At 41.1% G+C, this 25,347-nt stretch overlaps 1 protein-coding gene across 41 annotated transcripts in view; it reads left to right on the top strand.

Moving 5' to 3' along the window:
- Positions 1–25,347, top strand: part of CAST (calpastatin) — a 113,721-nt gene that overhangs the window by 42,934 nt on the left and 45,440 nt on the right. For 29 of the 41 annotated variants that reach the window (XM_082723917.1, XM_082723915.1, XM_082723895.1 and 26 more), the window contains 3 exons: positions 19,026–19,085; positions 23,584–23,625; positions 24,974–25,030. In XM_082723917.1, coding sequence (XP_082580043.1) covers positions 19,026–19,085; positions 23,584–23,625; positions 24,974–25,030 — 159 coding nt within the window. Of the gene's footprint in view, positions 1–19,025; positions 19,086–22,904; positions 22,971–23,583; positions 23,626–24,973; positions 25,031–25,347 lie in introns of all 41 variants that reach the window. The other 12 variants (XM_082723883.1, XM_082723881.1, XM_082723882.1 and 9 more) reach the window with 1 other exon arrangement.

The following is a 25,347-nucleotide window of genomic DNA, read 5'->3' as shown; positions in this document are numbered from 1 at the left end:
GACGCGCGCGGTTGGGTTACAAAACCAGGGATTTGTGTGACCTGGAAAAAACAGCAAAGAAGAAAAGCAGCAGCTCTATTTGGTTTGGCATTTTTAAGGTTAGGACCTACCAAGCTCCCCCCAACCCCCGCCCCCCAGCCCTGCCCTCACTACTGTGCTGACCTCCGTTTTAGAGAGTGAGCTCACTCTGTATAACCTTTCCACGTACCTGATACATACTGGGTGTGGTGTGGTATATGTTGTAACATGTTTTGGTTCTATTTCCTTGAACACAACCCGAGACTGTGGTCAGATAACATCCCTGAGAGGTACTTTGTCTTTCAAGAATGCAAGGTGTTTTCACAGAGATTTTAACAATCTCAGCTGCACTGTTAGGGTCCCAGTGTTCCTCAGGAACAGGCAAGAGGCAAATTCTTTATTCCTATTTTACAGCTTGAGAAAACCAGGCAGAGTTTAGGAGAAACTTCCTTAAGGGGCAAGACCTTCAGTTCTCTGACTAGTCTTCTAGTAATCCACCTATACATCGGAGGAACCAGAATGCTCAGTCAGCTACTCAGGAAAGTTTCTGCTGTATGAGGTGTGTTGTTGAGTGAAAACCTCTGCATTGCAGAGGTCAGTAAGGAGTGGCACCCGCTGTTCAAAGGGGGAAACTGTTTTCTAGTGAGTAGCTATCGAGTGTGTCTTCCTGATGTTTTGTTAGTGGGCAGTGAATTCAGCTTTTGCACACTGATTTTTCAGTATTTAAAAGGGTATTTGTTGCTGGGAATGTGGTGGGAAGGAAGTGATGTCGGGATTCCAGAAGACAGTGTAGTATTAAAGTAGTGACATTCAGCCAAATCATGCTGAAGCTGGAAAGGCTACATCTGCTGACTAATGGAGAAAGTGGCCAATAGCAATCAGGGTGGGAATCCACGTATGCACAGCAAGGACCCTTGGTATCGATTATACAAAAGTGAGCTTTGCAGACTGCACGACAGTGTTTATGAAACAGCCCATTCAAGTATAAATGTTAGCTGTGGCTCAGTTCACATGCCTTTAAAAAAGATTCCTAGTGCATGAGAAGGGTTGATTATATAGTACTGGTGGTGAATTTAGTTCCTTGATTGTTCTCAGAATTGATCAAAGAAGGGTTCCTCTTGATCTTTTTTTCACTTGATAAAACCAGTCTTATTTTTCAATTCAAGAAATATATATTGAGCACTTACTATGTGGAAATAACCTTGGTAGATGCTGTGGGGAAACAAATATATGGATCCTGTATTCAAGGGATACAGTATAGCAAGAAGCTGGCATTCTAAGAACAGAAGTAACAGAGCTAATTGAGACTATGTAACCAAATGAAACTTTACTATGTGATAACTTTTCATGCCCTGGGAAAATACTTTATAGGGAGCTGTTAAATATGTCCTGAGAAACAATGCAGTGTGGTAGGTAAGAGGTCAGGCTCTTACTTTCTTAATCTGTAAAATGGGTATAATAAGAGTTTCGACCTCATGGCTGCATTATCATCACATAATGTGAAGTACTCAGCTAACCACTAGGACATAGTAGTTTTCACTAAATGTAGCAATAACTGTGACCACCCTACAGATTATGCTGATCTCGTCTTGTTCTGAAACCAATTATAGTTACTTTCTGATGATTTATTATTACTGCCTAATGTAGGTAGGAGGGCACTAGGACAACAACATCACTTTGCTAACAGTAGGATTAACAGATCTCCAGTGGTATATAGACCAATGGACCAAAGTATATGGTCTTATTCAGAAGTTAGCATGTCTTAAGAGATGTTGTAAAGTACCCTTAGAAATCAGAAATAATGGGTTTGAGCAATTATGGCTTTCCATAAATATAGTTTAGCTCACTTGTTCTTAACCAGGGGAGGTAGCACCCTATTAAAAGGTATATTAAAATACACGAGCATGTTTTTGGTGATGCCCTAGCATTCACTGGGAAAGAGACAGTCCTTCATACTTAAGAACTGTCAGCCCAAATGCCAGGAAGTACCCTGTTGAGAAACACTGAGTAGATAACTTTTTTTTTTTTAAGGATTTTATTTATGCTCTTGGTTGGGGGGCTATGGGGAGCAGATGAGAGGGAGAAGCAGGCTCTCTGCTAAGCAGGTGGCCTGCCACTGGGATAAGGAGCTCAATCCCAAGAACCTGGAATCATGACCAAAGCCCAAGGCAGATGCTCAGTGGTGACCAAATCAAAGACAGATGTCTCAAACAACAAAGCCACATAGATAGCCCTAACGTTTTTATATTTTTATTTATTTTTTATAAGATTTTTTGTTATCTGACACAGAGAGAGAGACATCACAAGTAGGCAGAGAGGCAGGCAGAGAAAGAGGGGGAAGCAGGCTTCCTGCTGAGCAGAGAGCCCGATGCAGGGCTCGATCCCAGGACCCTGAGATTATGACCTGGGCCGAAGGCAGAGGCTTAACCTGCTGAGCCACCCAGGTGCCCCTAACGTTTTTATTTTAAAGGCTATTTACATAGAAAATATGAAGTGCGATTGTTTGTGACAACCATTGTACTTTCCTAATAATGCAGATGATTCAGTATATCAGAAAAATTATAGAATTAAATATGTTCCTGTTATAAAGTCAGACACATTGGTGCTAAGACATACATTCCAGATTCGTCTAGTTTCCAAAATGAGAGCGTTGTAAGATATAATGAAAAAGAAGCTACAAAGAGAAATATGTAGACAGGAGAACATAGATTGTGGGTGTTTTATTTAAACCGGACCAACCAATTCGGCATTTGGGGAAAAGTAAATAGTTCCATCTAAGGAATGAAGATTGTAACTGTCATCAAAACGAAGCGTCCTTAATTGAAGAGATTTGTTAAAGCACTCTAAAGGGAAGGTTATTGGTCTTCAGACAGAGAATGCAGGCCAATAAGGTAATTCGAGGCTAATCTATAGCCCTGGGGCTCTCCCAATCTTTGCCCTAGTATGTGTTGCACCCCCTTGAAATTCTCTAAGATCATTTTCATGATGTGTAGTCTGGAGAGTATGTGCATCAGATTCACCTGGGATACTTATTTAAAAATGGAAATTTCCCAGGCTCTCCCTCAGATTTACCTAGTCAGAATCAAAGAGGAATACATGCCTTAATGAACTCTCGAGATAAATTTGTACACCTGTAAAATCTGATAACCACTGTTCTAAGAAGTAAGTTGGTCTTTCCAGAGTCTTTCTAGAAGTAGTCTTCCTCTGACGTTAGCAAGGCAGTACAGTCTCAGTGAATTTACTAAACATTCTAGCTGTGCATGGGAGCTCAGACTTCTGAATCTTACTGAGGTTTCCTCATGAACTGCCTGGTTGGTGTTCATGACCTTCACAAGCAGGGGCCTAGACCAATTCCAATTCACTCAAAATTGCTGTAGGAGATGGAGGCCAGCTTTGGATTCTGTAAACTCTCTGGATTCTGTGCTGGGTTGAGGTCCCCCACACAAGTGATAGAAGTATGAAGACCTAGACCAGACCTCGGAGCCCTGGGAGCTGGACTGAACAGAGCTGTTAGTGGAGAGGTCGGAGATCCCTGTGCCTGCAGAGTAACCAGGGTCTCGGTCTGTGGCATAGGATTTCTTTATTACCTATACTAAGAGGGTGGCCAGAGGAAGGAGCGGGAAGTAGAATTATTTGTACATTTTTCAGCTACACGTGTTTTTTATATTTCCTCCTTATCATAAAGATAGAAAATTGTGTTTATATCCAGCATGGCAAATAAAATATTTTGCTATAACTCCATTCCTATAGCTAGTCATCATCAGAATCCTGGAATGTAAATATTCTCATACCAATATGTAACAATACTTTGCATGCTTTGACACGGGCATCTTTTCATGATATTTTATTTATTTATGTATCAAAGGGCTTGGTTTACAGCAGGAAATTGAAACTGGTGGCCACGATTTTTATCTTCCAGGAGTCTTAACTTCTCTTTTATATTCACTCTCTTTATTTATCTCTGTCTTTAATTTTTTTATGTCAAAATTTATCCAGTATTTCTTCCAGGCTTCTTCCATCAGAATTTGGACTAATATTTTTAGGCATGCACGATGTATTTTAAATGTTTGAAAGCATTTAGATGAGGAATGTGTATTCTACTTGGTCACAAAGCCCATTACACTCTCTTCATACTGACTAGACAGACTCCTTGACATCACCTAGCACATATTTTCGTTTGAATTTTAGACCCCAATCTGCAAAGGTAGACAAATACTGTTTTCTAAAATTTCACTTAGTCATTTGAAAATTGGATTCTTTTAGTATGTATGTTTAAGTATGTGTGTGTGTGTGTGTGTGTGTACAAAAAAAAATGTGTATATCTACTTACGAGCTGCATACTGGATGTGTGCAGTATTATGAGTTTTCCTATTGGTCCAGAAGACCTGCCTATAGCAGTACTGGGATTGGTGTTGTCTGCTGTAAACTCTTGTTTTAGAGAGGAAGGTGATATAGGCATAATCACAAGGATCAAGTAGCCCTGGGTTTTCGAATACACGGATTGGAGAGGACAGGTATCCTTGAGGTATTGTAGGGCTGTCTTTTTACGGAACGTCTACACTCTTCATTAACTTGGGCTGGCATTATAAACACCAAAAATCTTCTTTTAAAAACTGCTTGGGAAGTATTTTTGCAAAATAATTCTGTGATCTGTCCTAGTATCTTATGTAGTCTCTTTGGTTCCTTCTGACCCAATGAAAGGACAAAGTCTGCCACCAGGAAAAATGCCAGTGGATTATAGGTGGTAGAAAACAGTTGGTTATTTCTCTGACCTACTGTAAGACCATCTTGTTTTAAACTATTTAAAGCAGTGCTCCTCTCAATATCAAGGAGTTTCAGAATCCCCTGAGAGGCATAAAGCTTTTCAGTCTACAGGCCTTCTTCCCTCTTCCTCCCACCCTTTCCCTTTCACAGGCTACTGAGTGTTCACTATCTCCCATCCCCCCACCCCAACACTGCCTAGAAACACTGAGCTAAGGTGTTAAAGCTTGGCAAGTTACATTACCCAGTGGTCTGACATAACTTTGATTGCCAGCAAACATTATGCACGTTTTTAGTACAAAACGTTTCAATTATTGCACGTTCCTGTTTATTTTGCATAAAGTTTGATCGGTTCAAATTAGTGATTGTTTGTCCCTAGCAGTGGTATAAGACTAAATTATCACTATGGCGAGTGCTGTGAATTGTGTAAGACTGGTGAATCACAGACCTGTGACCCTGAAACAAATAATATAGGTTAATTTTTAAAAAAATAAATGTAAATTTACCATGTGATCCAATAATTCCACTCCTAGGTGGAAGAGAAATGAAATAATATGTCTGCATAAAGACTTTAAAACAAAAAACAAAACCAAAAAACCCCTCAGTTATCATCCATATGATGCCTTACTGTAAACTTGACTTTTACATCAATCAGTCAAGTAATTAATCATTGTATGGGATTTTAGCCATAAAGTGTCTATGTCACTAAGAAACATTGTACCCCCTTGCAGAATATTCAGAGATCCAAAAGGGAAGGTTAACTACTTTTGGCTATTGAGTTTGAGGCTTCTGTTGCCTTCAAGAATCTTTTAATTATTGCAGTGATTGGTACTGAATTATTCCCAAATAATGTTCTTGTGGTGAGATAGGATTCCTAGCCTTGCAAATAAGAATTATTTCCTTCTTTTGTCCTTCTGACAGTCATATTTGTATACTTCTTCAGATATTTCCAAAGATTGAATGTGATGAACAGTGATGTACATATTTGCAATCAAAATCTTTGTACAATACCCCAATTGATTTCCAGTTGAACTGGTGATAAACCGCATCTTCTCTGTGTATGTATAACTTCTCCACGTTCTCCTATAGGTGAGCAAACTGAAGGCTTGTTTGCTATTCAAAGTGGAGGGACAGTCAATGGGAAATAAGTAAAAGCTTAACAAAGAACATTCTAGCTAGTGCTGATAATCTGAAAATAATTCTAGAATGATCTGGGGGAGGGTTTAGGTCCAGTAGCATGTATGTATCTTGAGGATCCATATATTTAAAAATAAACAGAAAGAAACCAACCATTTATTAATTTATCAAACAACTACTGTGATAAGTAACTTACATAGGATTTCATTTCATCCTCTTAAGAGTTACAGATTTTGTGGGACACCTCCTGTCCCAGTCGGAAGACCACGTGACTCTTGATTTGGGATCATGAGTTTGAGCCCCACATTGGGTATAGGGATTACTAAAAAGAATAAATTTTAAAAATTTTTAAAGAGTTGCTTGCATATTTTGCAACTAGGTAAAAGGGTATGAGGACATATTTATAAATGAGAAGACTAAGGCTCAGAGAGATTAATTTACCCTGGGTCACACAGATAGCAAGGTTTTATTTGATTCTAATGTTCTTTTCAGTAGGCTGGTCTTATAAAATCTTCCTCTCAGTAGTTTATACCTAGGAAGTTTAAATAACTGAGAGATGAATGTGTATCTAAATTCAAAAAAGCGCTAGAAATCGATATTGTGTTCTCTATTGTTATACTCAATATCTTAATACGGTTGGAATTCTCTGATGGCTGAGGTTTCCTGCTTGTGTGAAAGAGAGTATTGTACACTGGAATTAAAAAATAATAGTTTTGTTGACAGGGTTTCTTTAGACGTTTAAGTAGGCAACAGAGAAGGGATAACTTAGCCATTTTTGAATACGAAATTTTTAAATGGCAGATTAGAATATAACTGAGAAGTCCCTTCTCATGGAGGAAATACAGAACTTTTTACTTAGGCAAGCAGCAATGTTCATCAACTCAAATGATCAATTTACATCAGTTTCAAAAGAATCTTACTTTAAAATCCATTCTTGTATTTCATGGCATTTTTTTTTCCTAGGGCAGAGTCAGAAAATGCAGTGAAAGGCACTGTTATTATTACTATTCCTGTTTTATAGACAAGGCAACTGAGTGCAGAGCAGTTAAGGAATTTGCTCAAATTCACACAACTGATAGCAGAGCTGGCATTGCAACTCAGGAGTTTGCCTACAGAGCCATTCTCCTAACCACTAAACAAAACCACCTCTTTAATATTGGAAAAGATTAAACTTGCCGTCTGCAGACATTTGTGAATTTGTTTTGCTTATACGGTTTCTGGAATGACATTTGTTGTCAAGTTACATTTTCATTTTGGTCATTTGAAAATCAGCTAGGACAAGGCGACTTTGTTACAATTCTTATTTTTAAGGCTTCTTATTAAGAACATGCATCAGTGGGAAGCTTGATGGTCCATAACAGGCCCATATCTCAGTTCCCACATGACTGGTTCTTCATAAACTCCCTCTCGTTTCCTGTTAGAGTCTGTCATCCTTGTAGAGATTGAGGTTGGAAGTTGGTTTTATAGCACAAGGACTTAGCAGAAGTTCTCATGTCCCCTCACTCTCCACTAGGTCTACAGCGAAGGAATGAACTTGAAAACCCAATGGAAGCCAAGCTGAAAGGCTCTGAGACAATTGTTCAGCAGAGCTTAGAGTATTTTTTTATATATAATAATCACCCCATCAGTAATCATATATGCATTAATGACCACATAATCTTTTAGGATTTGTAAAACAAATCTGTGCTCCTGCTACCAAGATTCCTGTTCCCATATTGCATGGAATGTAGATCTAGAACATAGATTGAATCCAAAGAAAATTTCATAATGTCAAATAATAGTACCCTTTTTTCCTTAAGAAAGGTAAATAACATTTGTGCTTAACTTCTCAAGGCAGTGGTCACCACAGAACATGCTTCTACCATGGTGAGACTGAAGAACTAGAAACTTTTGAGGCTATTGGTATTAACATAATTTTTAAAAAATCAGTGATTTGAATTGATTTACCTTGTGCTAGGAGCCAAGCACTTTATAAACATACCCTCATTTAACCCTTACTGTTTTTATACCCATTTAACAAATTAAAAACTCATGTTTGGAAAAGTTGAGCAGCTTGCCGAAGTTACACAGCTGGAATTAGACGCCAGGTGTGTGGGACTCCAGAGGCTAAACGCCCCTATTTCCCATTTGAACATCTCTCATTGGGTACATTATTTAATAAGCTTCACATCATTACAGCATAGAATATCAGCATTGCTGAAGTATAGATTTCTCAAGTCTGACGGCTTACTGATGAGGAAACCGTGTTCCACGAGGGTTAAAACTCAAGGTCACACAGCTTGACAAGAGTAGTCAGTTTTCCTCATTGTTTATTACGGATCTTGTATTATGCTGAAATTGCTTGACTCGCGGTTTTATGAAAATCCTGCCCAGACTACCTTTCCTAGGGTGGGATAAGAAGAAGAAAATGGGGGGGGGGGTGCCTGGGTGGCTCAGTAGGTTAAGGTCAGGTCAGGATCTCAGGGTCCTGGGATCCAACATCACATGGGGCTCCCTGCTCAGCAGGGAGCCTACTTCCCACCCCTCCCCCACCCTGCCTGCCTCTCTGCTTACTTGTGATCTCTCTCTCTCTCTCTCTCTGTCAAATAAATAAATAAAATCTTAAAAAAAAAAAAAAAGAAGAAGAAGAAGAAACTGGGCTGTCTTTTCCAGGTCTAACCTCTCTGCTTTATCTTGGGCAAAGTCAGACACAGTTGGAATTATTTCATGCATCAAGAAAAGCAGCCAGGATCCCTAGAAGCATGAACACATCTTCAGAAAAAAAAACACCTTTCTACTACTTTTCGATGGCTGAACAGGTTTCTATGGTTTGCCCTTTCCTTTGCTCACAAAATAATTATCATTACAAAAAACAAAACAAAACAAAACACACTGGAAAACTGGAGTGTGCAAAGGAGTGAAAATTGCCTTGTACCGGAAGTTCAACTTCATGCATTTTGTGGATTTTTTTTCCAGCTGCTTGGGGTGGCCCAGTGTCAGAGTTTATATTCAGACACTCACAGGGTGTGGCCAAAACTTCTGTAATTTCTGGCGTGGATTTAGCTCAGGGATGAGCCCTGGCTGTTGCGGTTGCCAGGCAACGTGTGGATGTTTATTTTGAGGTTTGCCCACATGTTGCATCAGAGGCCAAAACTTTATGTGCTCTCCACTTCCCAGAGCAAGAGGAGCTGAGACTTCTATTTTTATCTTAAGTGTATGTGTCCCTTTTAATATATTTCACAAACGTTGAGATGGAATCCCCTGTTTCCCGCAGGTGGTGTTCAGGCTGCCTCCTTTTGCACCACTTTCCTTCATTTCATCTGCTACACTTAGGACTGAGTATCTCTTCCCAACTCTGAGTCTTGCTCAAGCTGTTTTGCTTGCCTGGAATGACTGTCCTGTCTCGGCCTCTTTCTCTCTCTTTTTTAAAAAAATTTTTTTTAAGATTTTATTCATTTATTTGACAGAGAGAGAGATCACAAGTAGGCAGAGAGGCAGGCAGAGAGAGAGGGGAAAGCCCCTCCCAATGCGGGGCTCGATCCCAGGACCCTGGGTTCATGACCTAAGCGGAAGGCAGATGCTTTAACCCACTGAACCACCCAGGCACCTCACTCTCTCTTTTTTAAAAAAATCCAAATATTTTAATTTTTGGACAAAGGGGAGTCCACTCGTTATAGCAAAGTTCATGGGCATCACTGTCATATCCGTACTCAAATCCAAGCCCTGCTGCTTCTTAACTGTGAAATCTTTGATAAGTTACCTAACTTCTCTGAACCTTAGTTTTGTCATTTATAAAATGCAGATAATAAGGTTACCTCCTAGGATTTCTTGAAGATAGCTGAAATCAGATACGGAAAACACCTGTCTCCCTTTCTGGAACATGGGAGATTCTGTGGTCCCCACCTACCTGTTGATGACACTACAGTAAATAATAGTTTCATTCTCTCCTGTGAAGGCTTTCCTAACCATCTTCCAACACCTGTCTCAGAAGTGCTCTCCCTCTTCTTATCTCTTGTAATATCACATACTTAAGATCCTATCACAGTCAACCTTATTATCTCCGTTATGTCGAGGCTGGGGTGTAAATCGGTGTCTTAAGTAGGTCTTCTGGCGCAAAGTAGATCTGCCTGTTCTCCCCCAAAGAGGGCTCCACTTCATTCCTAGATGAGTCATTGCTTACCTGTCATTGGAATCATGTTTTGTGAAATGATTACACACCCTCTTTGTTAGGTGACTGCATTGGAAGCCTCCTTAGGAACATCATTATTATGCTAAATAATTAAAGGCTTTGGAAGAATGTATGTCAAGGTGTGACAGCATGCAAACAATAGACAAACTTAAACCTCGGAATATTCACTTCCTGAAGTGAATAATTGGTCGTTACAGAAAGAAAAATGTAAACCTGCATCCATGAATGGTGTCTTTGAAGAATGTCCATGTTTTCTCAGAAACCCCTCTTCTGCCCATTGTTTGCTCCAGGTGTTGTGCAGGAAGTGGCTTAGGGATGTTTTTGTGTCTCTATGTGCTTTTTATTTATTTTTTTATTTTTTAAAGATTTTACTTATTTGACAGAGAGAGAGTACAAGTAGGCAAAATGGCAGAGGGAGAGGGGGAATCAGGCTCCCTGCTGAGCAGAGGACCCCCCCCCCCGAAGCGGGGCTCGATGTGGGGCTTGATCTCAGGACCCTGAGATCATGACCTGAGCTGAAGACAGAGGCTTAGCCCACTGAGCCACCCAGGAACCCCTCTATATGTGCTTTTTAAACTTGTGCAACTCCCTTTGGAAAACAGTGGTGATGGAAATGACTAGCTGTTTAAATTATGTTTTTCTAATCAGTTTTCTGACTTGTGCTTTGAATAAAATTTCTGATGATTGAGAAAAACTTATGCAAGATTGATTTTGAGCCATCAGATAATACTCTTTGTGTTTACTCATACTCAAATTCATAATATATTTAACAAATACTTGCTAGGCAACTGCCGTTGCCAGACTCTGAGGATGTGCAGCAACTGAGACAGGCATGGCTCTTGACCTTGTGGAGTTCACATTCAGGTCTGTCTTATAAGTTCTGTGAGGAAAGAACTTCCGTATTAAAAAAAATCTATCATTGTCTTTCTTTTGTTATTTTGAGATGTGTTATTAAATAAGCGTATTGTGTCTGGTTTAGTATTGGTTTTCTCAAGTACATCTAGCAGAAGCAGTTTTAAAAGTTAAAAATCATTTAATTTAGAAAATGTTTAGTATCTATTTTGTATTTTGTCCAAATTGCCCTAATATTTGGTGTCTAACTTGACCCTCACGATAACTCTGTAGGGTACATGGTATTCCCATTATGGGAAACCAGATGCTTAGGTTTAGTGGGATTGCTTGTGGAATCAGGGTCACTGAGAAGCCAGAAGACTGAAACTTAAGTTTTCCAATGTATTAACTATGTTCCTGATTCTAGCTTTAAAAAAAAAAAAAAAAAAAGAGGTTATTAAATAGTATCTTTTGTGCTCCAGGGTGACTCAGTCAGCTGTGTCCTGCTCTTGATTTTGACTCAGGTCATGACCTAAGGGTCCTGAGATTGAGCCTCCTCTTGGGCTCAGCAGAGAATTGGCTTGATATTCTTCCCTTCTGCTTCTCCCTGGTGCATGCTGAAGCTCACTCTCTTTCTCTCAAGTAAATCTTTGAAAACAAAACCAGTATCTTTGTTCAAATGAGACTTTAATTGATGAGTAGAAAACAGAAACAAAGGTTGGAATCAACCGTGCTTTTTTTAAAGTTGTATTTAAGTAACCTCTACCTCCAGTGTGGGGCTCAAACTCATAACCTGAGATCAAGAGTTGCGTGATCTTCTGACTGAGCCAGCCAGGTGCCCCTCAACAGTGACTTTTTAGCTCCTCTCTGATACTATGTACTCAGCACTGTGGTAGACACTGTGGGGAGCAGAAATGACCGCTGTCTCGTGATTATTTTATAGCTTCACTGATAACAAGTGACATATGCTTAGAAGTGAGCTCAGGAACCTCCTCTAACACAGCATGTGACTAAGCGTCCAAATGAGAAGTACAAACATATATAAGGGTTGAGAAAGTAATGTGAGCTAAAGCAGATTCATGTGTTGTATCTTGAGCTCAGTCTTTGAGGGTATGGACATGTGGGGTCAAGCAGGGAAAAGCCTTCCTAGGCAGTGGCAATAGCAAGATGAGAGGCTCAGAGAAGAAAGAGAGCGTGATGGTGGTAGTAATACTAACTAGCGTTTGCCCATTGCTTACCACTTGCCAAACAATGTTATTACCGGTTCATGTACATTAACTTACTTATTCTTAACCCATATGGGGTGAGAATTATTACTATTCCCCTATCACAGATGAGGACACCGAGGCACAGTAACTTACTTGAGGTTGCACATGAATTCACAGTCAGCTGAAATTCCACCAGACGTTCTCGAGCCCAGAGCCCTCCTCATGCTCTTAAGCAGTGAGTTATGCTGCCTGTGAGACAGGAAGGACACTGTCCTAGCTGGAGGGAAGGGGTGGCATGGGTCACAGTGAGAGAACTAGTGGAGTAAGCAGGCCAAATTAAGAGTCTGAAGTTCAGGTCAAAGACATTGGACTTTATCTCAGATATAGTGCGAAGCTGTTGAGAGCTTCCTATTTCATCACAGTGAGAATATGGTACACCTTTTTTTTTTTTTTTTTTTTTTTTTTTTCAGATAAAGTAGGCAGCCACAGAAAGAGATGGAAGCTAGAGAATGGGGTAGGTCAGGGGGTAGGAGAACAAGGCATGGAAACTATTAGAGGGCCTTGATGGAATCCGGGTGTGGGAGGTATGTGACCAGAGCAGGAGTGTGGGTGGCAGTAGAAGTGACAAGGACAGAATGGTGATGAGGACGGGAAGCAGCCCTGGGCCTGACCCCAGGTGATTCAGGGCCTGACCGATGCCTTCCCTGCATTAGGTCATGTGGCCCTTACAGCAACACCAGATGCAGGTGGTTTTACTCCCATTTTACAGCTGCGGGAATGGAGGCCACAGGAGGTTAACGTGGGTTAATAAGTGCTGGAGCAGGGAGTTAAACCCACAGCGGTCTTTCTCGACGTCCTCATTTTCGGGCTAAATAAAGTAGTCTGGTGATAAAGTAGGGCTGCTTGAAAAGAATAGAAAATTGTTCACATAATGAGTGGTCAAGTCCTGGGAAGATCAGCTTTCTGAGGGAGCAACAGTGTGAGAGAAGGCAGAGGGCCCGTGACTGAGGTTGAAATAGAAGAATGGAGGAATCAGAAGGGGCTTCCAGAAGGAAGCGGGTTCAGAGGCTGGGAGAGAGAGCACGGAGTTGCTCTGGCACAGCAACCACGAGGGAGAGGATGGTCAGGGATTGAAAAGGGAACCGTCGACGGGTCGGCTGGTGGAAGAGGCATGTGCAGACATGTGGCAGGTGTTCTAGGAAGGCTCCATAGCAGAGGCGGCCGGATGTGGGAAGGGTGATTCGTACTGCGGGTGGGAGGACCTGGGGATGGTGCCTGTGCGGGGCGGGGACAGGAAGATGGGTTGGGCTCAGGAGCACTCGCTGACTCATCTGCTGGCCGGCTGGCTGGTTGTCCCACAGAGCAAGGTGAGGTCGAAGGACGGGAGGGAAGGTAAGGCACACTCCCTCCCTCAAGCCAGCTGGCAGCACTGGCAGAGAACTGAGACTTCCGGCACCCCCAGGCAAGGGAGGGGACTCTGTTTTTGTGGTAGGTAGCTGAGGAGCTGAGGAAGTAATTTTTTTTCCATCAGCCAGGTTCAGTGGCAGCAGAATGGATGAGCAAATCCTCGAGGACCCAGACCCTAAGAGATCCTTTAACTGGCCCAGTCGGGCCCATTCAGCAGGGCGTGTGGGTGAGCTCAACCTCCTGTGGTCACATCCAGCACCACACGGTGGTTAAGCTCGGTCCTCACTAGACACCCTTCAGAATCAAGGCTAAGCCATGGACAGAATGGTGCCATGGGTAAGAGTGGGGTTGGCCGATGAGTGTACCCGACATCTGTTCTTCCCAAGGGGCGCCCTCTGGGGGAGGAGCAGTTCCTGCGGCAGTGACGCAGTTGCCTGACCGTAGAAGGTGCTGGAATGGATTAGGAAGATGCCCATGGGGACTGCTGGCAGTGGTTGTAATGCCGGAGGCTCTGATGCTGGGGCTGGGAGCTAGCGAGATACACCTGAAAGGAAGGGTACATAGGGCCGGGGTAGTTTGCAAAGAGAAACACACCAACCAGCAGCACGTGTGTGAATGAAATAGGGAGCCGTGAGGGAGGTGTGCTCCGGGAAGGGGACGGCTGGCTGGCTGGCACTGCTGTTCTGCATTGGGAGCTGGGGAAGGATTGGAGCACAGGGTCTTTGGAAGCAAGAGAAAGGATTCCTGTATGATGCAGTGGGCGGCAGGAGCCCCCACTGTTTCTAATTTGGATGTGGGTACGAGCACTATACAGGAAGATTAATCTGTCCGGAATGGCTAAGAGAGCTGAAAGGTTGGACTTCACGAGACTTTTGCAAAATGTATGTGAAAAAAGGGAAGCCGTTTCTTTTTTGTTTGATTGGTTAAAGTTTTTATTTAAATTCCGGTTAGTTAATACGTAGTGTAATTTTGGTTTCAGGAGTAGGATTTAGTGATTCATCACTTCAGTGTAACAGGTGGTGCTCATCACAAGTGCCTCCTTAAAACCTGTCACCTGTTTAATCCATCCCCCCCAGCTCCTCTCTAGCAACTCTCAGTTCTCTGTAGTTAGGAGTCTGTTTTATGGTTTGCCTCTTTCTTTCTTTCTTTCTTTCTTTCTTTGCCCCTTTTATTCATCCATGTCTCTTCTTAAATTCTGCATATGGGTGTAGTCATGTCTTTCTCTGACTTAGTTCTCTTGTGGAGACCTCTAGTTGCATCTACATCATTGCAAATGGCAAGGTTTCATTCTTTTGATGGCTGAGTAATATTCCATTGTGTATAAAAAAAAAACCATTCCATTGTGTATATATACACCACATCATTATCCATTCATCAGCTGATGGACATTTGGAAGGAAAGGAGTTTCTATTTTCCAAGGGTCTTAAAAGCATACCATCTTCTCCTATCTGTAATCGTTTACTGGAGTAAATGTCCAAATTTCTCACTGTCACAACTAAACAAATTTAAAGAGACTGTGTTGAGTAATGTCATATTGATTAAGCACAGGATTAAATACTCTTTTCTAGGTTTCATTTGCTCTCTCTTAACAGCATTGGTTTATTTTCATGCAACTCGACAGCACAGGAAGCTTGGTAGGGGTGGACCTGAAGCTTAGAACTCAGATGGTAGTTTTGTTCCATGGGATTCTTTTCCAGCTTCTGTTAGAGCACTTCGTTTGTAACCTAAAGCAGCTGCGGGTAATCTTTCCGGACTCTGAACTCTTTGGAAGCAGAGCTGGTGTCCTCTTCATTGGGTATACTCAGCCCCCAGCTCATTGCTTTTAAAATCGCAATTGTCGAATGGGTGGGTAGAGTCTGATTATAATGTATTTTTTCTCTGTTTTTTGTTACCCTGATAGCTACTTTGATTTGAGTTTGTAATTGACTAATAACACTCTGGATATGAAGAGAATTGCTTGGGTCATTGGGGAGGGAGACACTGTTACAGCCACACTTCACTCTCCTGGACAGCGCTAATCCTACTTCTGTATGTGTCAGCACTGATGGTTGTGCTTTAAAATTGCCCCTCGATATTAACTGGACTGCCTATGCAGTGGGTCCTACAGCAGAGAATCAGTGAGGTAGAAGTCAGGTGGCCTAGGTCCCAGTCCAGGCACACCCAGTTCAGGGCATTCCCCCCCCTTCTCCCCTCTTCCCCCCAACCCCCAGCCTTTGCCTGGGTGATGTGATGCCCCCTCATCCTTTAATCTCCACATCACGTCCTCGGCATCACCTGTCCCGACTGTGTCATGAACTAACTCTGGTTGCCAGGTCTCTGTTTGCATGGGCTTCTGTGATTTTCCTTTATCGCGCTTACCACAAGTAATTATTGCAGTGATTATTCTATGAATGGCCTCTCTGATGAGGCTGAAAGTTCCACAATGGCGGGAACATGTCTACCAATTTCACCACTGTGTTACTGTCCCCTGACGTAGTACCTGGCACAGACCGTGTGCTGGATGAGTAAATACTTGTTGGAGCTGGTGAACTGTGGAAAATGTGACAGGGCATTTAACCTCTATGAGATAGCACTCTCTCCAGCTGTTTAAAAACCCATCAAAGGTTTATCTTGTAAAGTTCTCCCATTCAAAGCTTTGTGGATAGACTTCAAAAAATTTAACTATCAGTTATTCACACCAATGTTTAGATACTCAAATAGTACAGAAGATTTAAAATGAAAATATATTCAGTCCCTCACTAGAGATAACAAATAGTAAAAATGCACTGTCTTTGTAAATAGAATAAAATGGAACACGCCGTGGTTCGCCGGGAATGGGTTCGTTGTGAATGGGTTCACAACAGGGTGGGATTATTTTCCTTGCTTTCCGATCCCATGAAGTAGCTTTCCTATTTCAGTTCAGAGCATTTAGTGGCTTTGTGATGGGCTAGAACTTCCACGTAGGGATCTGTGCTGAGAACAGGTGTGGCCAAGGCCTTCAGCTGCGTTCCCATGATTACCTCTCCACGCTTATTGATGGCTACCCATGTTGATTTTACTGTTCTCAGGTCGGGGGAGAGGGGCCTTTGAAAGTCTGGAGGCTTTGAGGATCATATCCAGCTGTTGCTTAATAATGTAGTGAGGCAAATTGGAAACTCCAAGACCAAGTGACTTCAGGAATTTTTGTTTTGTTTTGTTTTGTTTGTTTTCTTTTTTTTTTTTTTTTAAAGATTATATTTTATGTATTTATTTGACAGACCGAGATCACAAGTAGGCAGAGAGGCAGGCAGAGAGAATGGAAGGGAAGCAGGCTCCCTGCTCAGCAGAGAGCCTGACTCGGGGCTCAATCCTAGGACCCCGAGACCATGACCCGAGCCGAAGGCAAAGGCTTTAACTCATTGAGCCACCCAGGTGCCCCGACTTCAGGAATGTTTTAATAAACCTAGAGGTTTAGAAATAATGTTTACCTAAAGATTTGCAGATTAAATGCACTTTTTAAAAAAGATTTATTTATTTTAGAGAGGGAGGAGGGGCAGAGGGAGAGAATCTCAAGCAGACTCCCTGCTGAGCTCAGAGCCTGACCTCCCACACCCCCTGTGTGGGGGGAGGTGCTGATCTCACCACCCATGAAATCATGACCCTGAGCTGAAAGCAAGAGTCAGATGCATAACCAACTGAGCCACCCAGGCACCACTTAAAAGCACTTTTATGTAGAGTGTTTGGTCTTTGTTTTTATATGATTGAAGGAAATCATTGAAGGAACGGGTTGTAGAAAATGGGTGTGTTAATTCTCATAAATAAAAACATCTCAAGGAAAAATGAATACCCATATATTTTTCCATTAATTTGATGGGAAATTTCACCTTGGTACATCTCGCTCTTTATCCCAAAGAGAATGTGAGAGAGACAGCACCGTGCCTGCAACAGTGACCAGGTTTGGTATATTTTGGAGTGAGGGGGTGCCCAGTTGGTACCTAAGGGTGCTCAGGAATAAAGTTCATATGGTTTGTTTGAAATATCAATATACCAGGGCACCTGGGTGGCTCAGTTGGGTGTCTGACTTTGGCTGGGGTCATGATCCCAGAGTCCTGGGATTGAACCCCACATTGGAAGCCTGCTTCTCCCACCCCTCCCTGCTCACTCTCTCTCTCGCTGTCTCTGTTGCTCTCTCTCTCTCAAATAAAGTCTTGGGGAAAAAATCAGTATAATAAAACTTTGGGCTTTTCATCTGTAAATTGTGGTAATTTACTAATAGCACCAACATGTTCTACATTCAGTAGATCTGTGGGGAAGGTGATTTTGTTCCCGGGCCAGGAGCTGCAGTAGGTCCATACAGTCCCCTGAGCGGGTGATCTCAGGGATCTAGGGGGCCAGCCAGGTTGGGCTTATCCTATCCAGGGACTGAGCTTCTGAAATGGCTCTGGGCCAGACTTCAGAGACAGGCTCCGGGTATTACTGGCAGGTCCGCAGCTGTTTACTGACAGCCGGTTACTTAAGGAGGCAACTTCTGCCAGATGGAATCCCTAAGCTTTAAAACCTAACAGACTCAAATATTAAGGAGGTTTTAAATGAGCCTAGGCTGGAATTTCCCAAAGGTAGTGATGGATTTATTATTAACCAGGGTAATGCAAGTTGCTGTCTAGGATGGTATTCCATACTATGCAAGCGCCCATATGTATAACCCGCTGCTCGGGTGATTAGATTGCAGGGACTAGTTCCACCGCCCCCGTGCACACTAGGAATGGTGTATCATGAAACTTCAATTACTGTTCATCACCTCTTGCCATCCAGGAGGAGCCTGCATGAGATAATAGAGCAGCATCCCCCTTTGCAACCCCACTCCCACTTTCTCCTCCTTACGTGACACTGAAAGGACAATTCTGATCCTCCTCAGTCTGTTTTCCAGCCCTACATCCTGCTCTTCTGTCTTGCATAATATCTTAGGAATAATGCATTAGTAATTTAAGAAGCACCTACAAATATGCCAGATATTTTATTATCTCAAATATGTAGCTCAAATATATATCTCAGATCTTGCAAAAGAGATGGTATTGGCCTCGTTTTATATAGCTGGGAAACTAAGGCTGAAAGTCATGGAGATAGTAATTGGCAGAGCTTGTGTTTGAACAAAATTTTGTCAAGTTTTCAAGTCTCTGTTCTTTCAAAAAGTAATACAATAATCAAAATATTTACTGAGCATTTATGTACCAGATAGTAAGAACCTTCCAAGATGGTTCTCTACTAAAGAAAATTGAGAAAGGGGAAACTATAAAGATCAGGAAATGGCCCAGGATTATTTAATTTAATAAGTAGTACACTCAAAATTTGAACCCATCTGATCTGGTTATAAAGGCTTTTGCCCACAGGCAGTATTACCTACTGGACTTGTATGGGAGTAGTCCTCTAGAAGAGGTAAAACCAAGGCAGAGTTAAGAACAAGTATGGTTAAGAGGAGCCGAAAGACAAAGTATTTGTAGGTGAACTAGAATCACACTTTCTGCTTCTTTACTTTCTAGGCGTCAACTTCTTCCGCCTCCACCAGCAAGTCGTCCAGTATGAATCCCACAGAAGCCAAGGTATGAAGAGTCTTCGCGGGTGTGCTGGGGTGAATGCTGCCTTAAGTGATTATTTTGTAAAGCAAAACGCATGTAGACTAACAAATGAGTTCTGTGTCCGAACAAGTTTAAGTTACAGAAGGAAACATTTTCTTCATGATTAGAGGGGTCTTTGGAAACCCACCTAGGCTTTTGATATTTGCTTCAAATGTCCTCTGTCTACTCCTATGTTGTTTCAGAGTATCTAGAAAAGATATTTTCTAGATCTAGAAAATAGATCATCTATTCTAGATCATCCAGAGATATTTTTTTTTTTCCTGGTTCTAGACTTGATGGAGTTTTTAAATTATTAGAGGATCTAAGTACATTTCTGTGGATCTAGTGAAGAATATGAATTCTTCTTAATAAGATGGTTTTGTTATTCTGACCATTTAAAATGAAATGTAAGAAAAAGTTTACACTGAGTTTGCACTAAGTGACGAGTGACACATAGATGCTGTTATTTTGAATGCTTAAGTTTCTTTGTGAAATTTCAGTCATGCAGGACATCATCTTACTGGTAAACCTTTGAGATCTATTTGAGATTTATTCTAAAAATTATTTCTTGGCATTTGAGAAGAAACAATAAAAGAATGTGATCCAGTGTTGTGGCCGCATAGAATAAACCTAGTTCTGCAGAGGAAGCTGCCTCAACCTTCCACCTTCATCAGCTTGTCTCAGGCTGTGTCTCGGGACTATTCTGGGTTGGAGAATTAAAGCAGGGATGTTATCAAGATGCTCTCATCTAATTTTTATGAGCCATTATTCTTGGGTGTTTTAAGAGCTAATCTACTCTGTTACTTAGTTGCCCTTGTTTAAAATCACTGACATGATTTTTCGGTCTTACTGCTTTGCTATCCTGGTAGGATCCTATGCCTTAAGTTGGTACTGGCGCTATAATTTCGTGCTGTCGAGAGATCCTCAGGTCTCACGTTGAACTGTTTTTAAAGGATATTGCCAATATCTTGAAATACACTATTCAATCTCTTCTGTTATCTAACATTCATTTTGATTTAAAGTTTTTAGTCTAAAATTGTTATTTAGTATTTTACCTGAATTTTTTGTTTTCCGAGTATACATGACCTGATCCTTAATTTATCTGTTCATTGTCACTACTTTCTTAGACCAAGGTTAATCTTAAGATATTTTTAAAAATCTGATCTCAGTCTTAAGACTATAGGAGAAACATCAGCCAAAATCAAATTATCATTGACTCAGAGTCCATGAAAAGTACAAAAAGGAGAGCCACAAATCTAGGATTTCCTCTTTATTATTGTAGTTCTCATTTGACCCATTGCTTGGCCCTGCTTTTTTGTCCCTGACTCTGCCCAAGGACCAATGCTTATTTCAAGTGTGTCCTATTGCCTAGAGCAAGTGTCCACAGACCCTTCAACTATTGCTAAGCATTAATCATGAGGACTCCTGGCAGCCCTGCAGAAGAGGGAGAAGAAAGTAGGAGGAAAGAGAGAGGGACAAATCTAAGATCTTGAGGATGAAATATCACCAGTGGCCACCCCAGGACCACCTTTGACATCAGCTGTCTTTTTTGGGGTGGATCTCACTCACACTGTTCTCATTAATTAGATTCATGTGCTTCTGATGTATGGGTCATAACATTCACACTAGACTTCTCTTGAAGATTTTTGTAAACTTGAACAGATTTCTTCAACTAGTTTCAGCTTTTAGAAAAAAGATATTAATTCAAGATAATAACTTATACCAAATCCTTGTCTTGTTCTACATCTTTCAAATAAAAGCCTACCTACCTCTGAAAGGCGGGTGATATGTCTAGAACTAAGTTCTGTCCCTCTTGCTCTGGCACATGAGAACTGGTGGTCACATTGCTGTGCTTAAGATGGAAGGTCTAGTCATTTCTACTCCGGGCACGATCCTTGTAAGACTAAACAGTAGGAGCCATGCAACCCCATGGCCTGGTTTGGGATCTCCTTTCCCACCAGCCGCAGTGTTTGGAAACTCTTCTTTGCTCTGGTTTCCCTATCGGTACACTTTGGATAATAGCACCTGTTTCACAAGGCTGTGTAAGGAAACAAACACGTAAGCGTATTCAATAGGGCCTATCCCGCAGCAGGTGCCTAGCAGGAGCAGGCTAGTCCTGGGGAGACAAGGCAGCACAGTGACTGTGCCCACAAAACCCCAGCTCCTCCCTGGTAGTCCGTGGGGGAATTATTTCACTTCTGTGGGCCTCATTTTCTCATCCACAAAATGGGTAGATAATGTTGTTGATGATGATGATGATGGTGATGATACTCGTCTCATAGAATTCTTACGAGGACTGAGTGAGTTGGCACATGTGAAGTTTAGAACAATCCCTGATACTAAGAGGTAATCAGTAAACATTGGTTATCATTGTCATCACTACAATGTTAAGCCCCACTACCTTCAGCAAAAATAAGTTTAGGTAATGTATTAGCGACTCCTAGTAAAAATATGCTTTATTATAAGTTGCTTGCATGTGTGAGTGTGAATTTGTCATTGTTTTGTAGAGTTCTTCCATGCAAAATCTTGACTACCAGATTACATAGTAGAACCTATTAATAGATCCAAGCCACTACAATACCAGCTGGCTTATTTTCCTTCTTAATCATTTAATAAATTGCATTTGCATAAAATCAGAAAGCATAGTAGCAGATACAGAAACTAATTAACAAAGATCCAGTTTGAAAGGATCCAAAATTTGAAATTTCTTTGAAAGGGTTCTGTGACTGTGAACTTTGTTTTCCCCTTCCCAAAACAATACATGTGTCGGTATAGTGAGGGTCCATTATGGGAGGAACGTTTGTCTCTTCATGGCTGAAGCTCATGGCATGGTAAATTAAGAAGCTATTTGTTGTTTTTGTCTTTGTTTTTGTTTTTAGATAATAGAATTAAAAATAGGAGTCCATGTTAATACCACCAAATAGATAAAAGGGAATGAAATGGTGGGAAGTACTGGGTCTAATTTTTAATCTTTTAATCTGAAAAGTTCAGAAATGTTTAATCCAGTTTTCATATCTTGCCTGTACTGAGAAATCATGTATATACTTAAGGAATCGTATTTTTTTATATAGATGACCTTTGGTTGGGTAAAACTGTGTAAAATACTCCAGTAGAGGGCCTAAGTCACAGCCAACTATTTTATTATTTTTTTTCCCCTTCAATAGAGAGCAAGTGCAAGCTGGGGGAGGGGCATTGGGAAAGGCAGAAAAAGAATCTCAAGCAGACTCCATGCTCAGTGCAGAGCCTGATGCAGGGCTCTATACCAGGACCCTGAGCTCATGACCTGAGTTGAAATCATGTGTCCGAAGCTTAACTGACTAAGCTGATATAGCAGCTCTTCTGAAGCAGTCCCAGAAATTTAGATTATATTGTGCAATAAAAACCAATGCGCTAGTCACGGAATTGTAATACCCTGTGGACAAAATTTCAGAAAACTTTTGACAGCACTTGTGACTATTGATTTGTTCGTAAACAAATGTTGGAGATACAGTTTGAAAAAAATGGCCCAATCAGCCTTTCTAAGCACCTAGAGAAGGTGAAGGAAAGGGGTCAGAAGTTAGTTTTATTAAGGGCAATCTTGCAGATTCTTACCACGAAAATAGAGTAAATCCAAACTACAGTATTTGCTGGAGCCTTTAGAATTTCTGTGTGTGCAACTTCCCGGAGTTACATGCATGGGCATGGCGGAGATGCTGTAGCTGAGTGGAAGGGGACTTGAGAGAAACATACAGCCCAGTGATACATGTGACCTATGCGATGGTCCAATAAAATAAAATCACACTTGGGGCTGTGCTCTTGTATCAGGCTATTCCAGTCAGCAAACAGATGGAGCGACAGCATTCTCCTGACAAGAAAAGACACAGAAAACAGGTGATGGGGTTCACGGTACTAGGGGACATGTATGTTTGCTAGTGGCCACTTTGAGCGGCTCAGCACACACTAATAACGGCAGTTCCAGATCTCCCGTAACTCTCTCACCCGTCACAGACTTGCTGGTCGGCCTTCGTGACCCGTCGCTGATATTCCGGCACTAAAACTAAATGTCACTGCTTTCTAGCTCTTGGCTCTGTCACCATCCCATTGTTTCACGCGGGCAGCCAGAACCCCTGGTATTTCACTCAGAGATCGGTTGTTGCCTTTCAAGGATGAGGATTTGTATTTTATTTTGCTTATTTATGTATTAGCTATAATGTTCATGGTAATAAGTGTTTACATATGTTTGATACACATAACAAAAGTAAGATGTAAACTGCTCTGAAGGGAAGAACAGGGTATCTGAGTGCGTTAGTGTTTATCTAAAGAGTTAAAATTCCAAGCAAAGTATAGTAAACTTAACTCCTAAAGTTTATATTTACATCAAAGCCATCTCCTCTGAGCTTTCTTAGTTGAAGAAAATCTATGGTAAACCTTGTAAACTAGGTCTGCTTTTCCTTTCTTCCTTAATTCCTTTCCTCTCTTCCTTTCTGTATTTTGCTGAGTTTAGGCTGCAAAAACAGAAGCTGAAAAGAAGTCACAGTCAACGAAGGTAAGTGATTTAAGTCAACTAGTGAGTTATTTGGGTTCTTCGTAATAACAATGAAAATCCAATTTCCTCTGTTGGTGCTATTGAATGGGAAAAGGAATTTTTCTCAGCTAATTTGACCAATTTTGGATTACCTTTTTAAACACGATTATACAGAGCATAAGTAAATAATTATAATAAATACATATATTGTTAAAATGAATATTTTATACATGAAAACAGTATATTTCAGAAGGTGTTTTGTTCAAGATTTTTGTTATAGGTGAAGTAACTATTAAAAAACTGTAGGAGCAAAGAAGAAAGGACAAAGGGTAATGAGCGTCCAATTCCTCTAAAGATGGGACATCAAGAGTAAATGTGTCTTTTGAACCGAGCACCTACATGATTTACAGATGAGTCTTTCCTAAGAGGCCTGTAGGTTTATCTGAACAGGCTTATCTCAGTTTGTGGAACTAGTTGTCAGTTTCTCAGGAGGCAGCTCTGACTTTCCCTTGGGAATAGCTTTCCTGACTCACGGCTGTCTAGACTGACAGCCAGTCTGTATCCATGTAGAGATTGTCCCCAGGTGTCTGCAGGCAGGGCAAATGTTTCTCCTTCATAAGATGCTACATATTACTTCTTTTAAGCAAGTGTGCTTAAGCAAACACTCAGATAAGAATGCAAGTTTTCCTGTGGAAAAGAAAGCACAGAGATGTACTTTAAATGGAGGCAGAGGTGAGGTTATCTGGGTAGAAGGTAATGCTTATCTGATTTTATGTAGGACCTCTGGATTGCTCTTCCCCTCAGGATGATAATTCCATAGTCCACTGTAGAGGAGGAATTCAACAGCAAGCTGGAAATTGTCCGCTATTCCATATTTAAATGTTTTGACTGTTTATACAATCTCAAGAGAACCGGGTTTCTGGTGTTACCTCCTTCTCTTGTTGTAATACAGAAAAGACTTTGTAAATCATTAAATTACAACGTTTATCTCCTATGAAGGCAGATTTTTAAAAGAACTTCTAGAGCGGGATTCCCTGTCAACAAATCCAGAGGTCTCAGTGCTTTGTGTTTAGACCTGCAGTTATCAAATGATCTATATGAATTGTAAAACACAGCCAGTAAGTTAGAGTTACATACCTAGTTGAAAAATCTTTCTCAATGAAATACTAAATTTTTCATTACTCTTATCGTCATTATCAGACTGTTGGGAGGATAACTATTGACAGGTAGCCCATGTGTATTTCTCTAAGTGGCTCTTTCCCAAGAGGGGCAGAAGGGTCTAACTGGGATTTTTGTTCTTGAGCCTGTTTGGAAATAATAAAAGAAAGACCTCCAATGTAATTGAGATTTTATCTTTTGAAATTAACAGCCATCTGTAGTTCATGAGAAAAAAACCCAAGAAGTAAAGCCAAAGGAACACAAAGAGGTAAATGATCATCCTTGGGACTTGATAATTGGTGAAGCCTTTTTTTGTATGCGAGGAATGGAATTCTGAACTGTCATTTGCGTTTGTTTTTCTGACTCTAATGGCACCACCGTGTGGCAGTAATAGGATTTGCAGTTTACTAATGGAAGGAAGGATATATATTTCAAATTTTGTACCTAACGTAATCACATTTATGCCACATGAATTGAGATCAATGCAATTCAAAACTCCATAGAACACAACTGTTAGAAACAGTTGGCATCACACAGAGAACAGCATTGGTATTTTTCATCTTGTTAACAGTGGTGTGTGTGTGT

Source organism: Mustela nivalis (genome assembly GCF_964662115.1).
Source record: "Mustela nivalis genome assembly, chromosome: 3".
Classification (NCBI taxonomy): Eukaryota; Metazoa; Chordata; class Mammalia; order Carnivora; family Mustelidae; genus Mustela; species Mustela nivalis.
The sequence above is the reverse complement of the archived record's forward strand: the minus strand, read 5'-3'. Positions and strand labels throughout refer to the sequence as shown.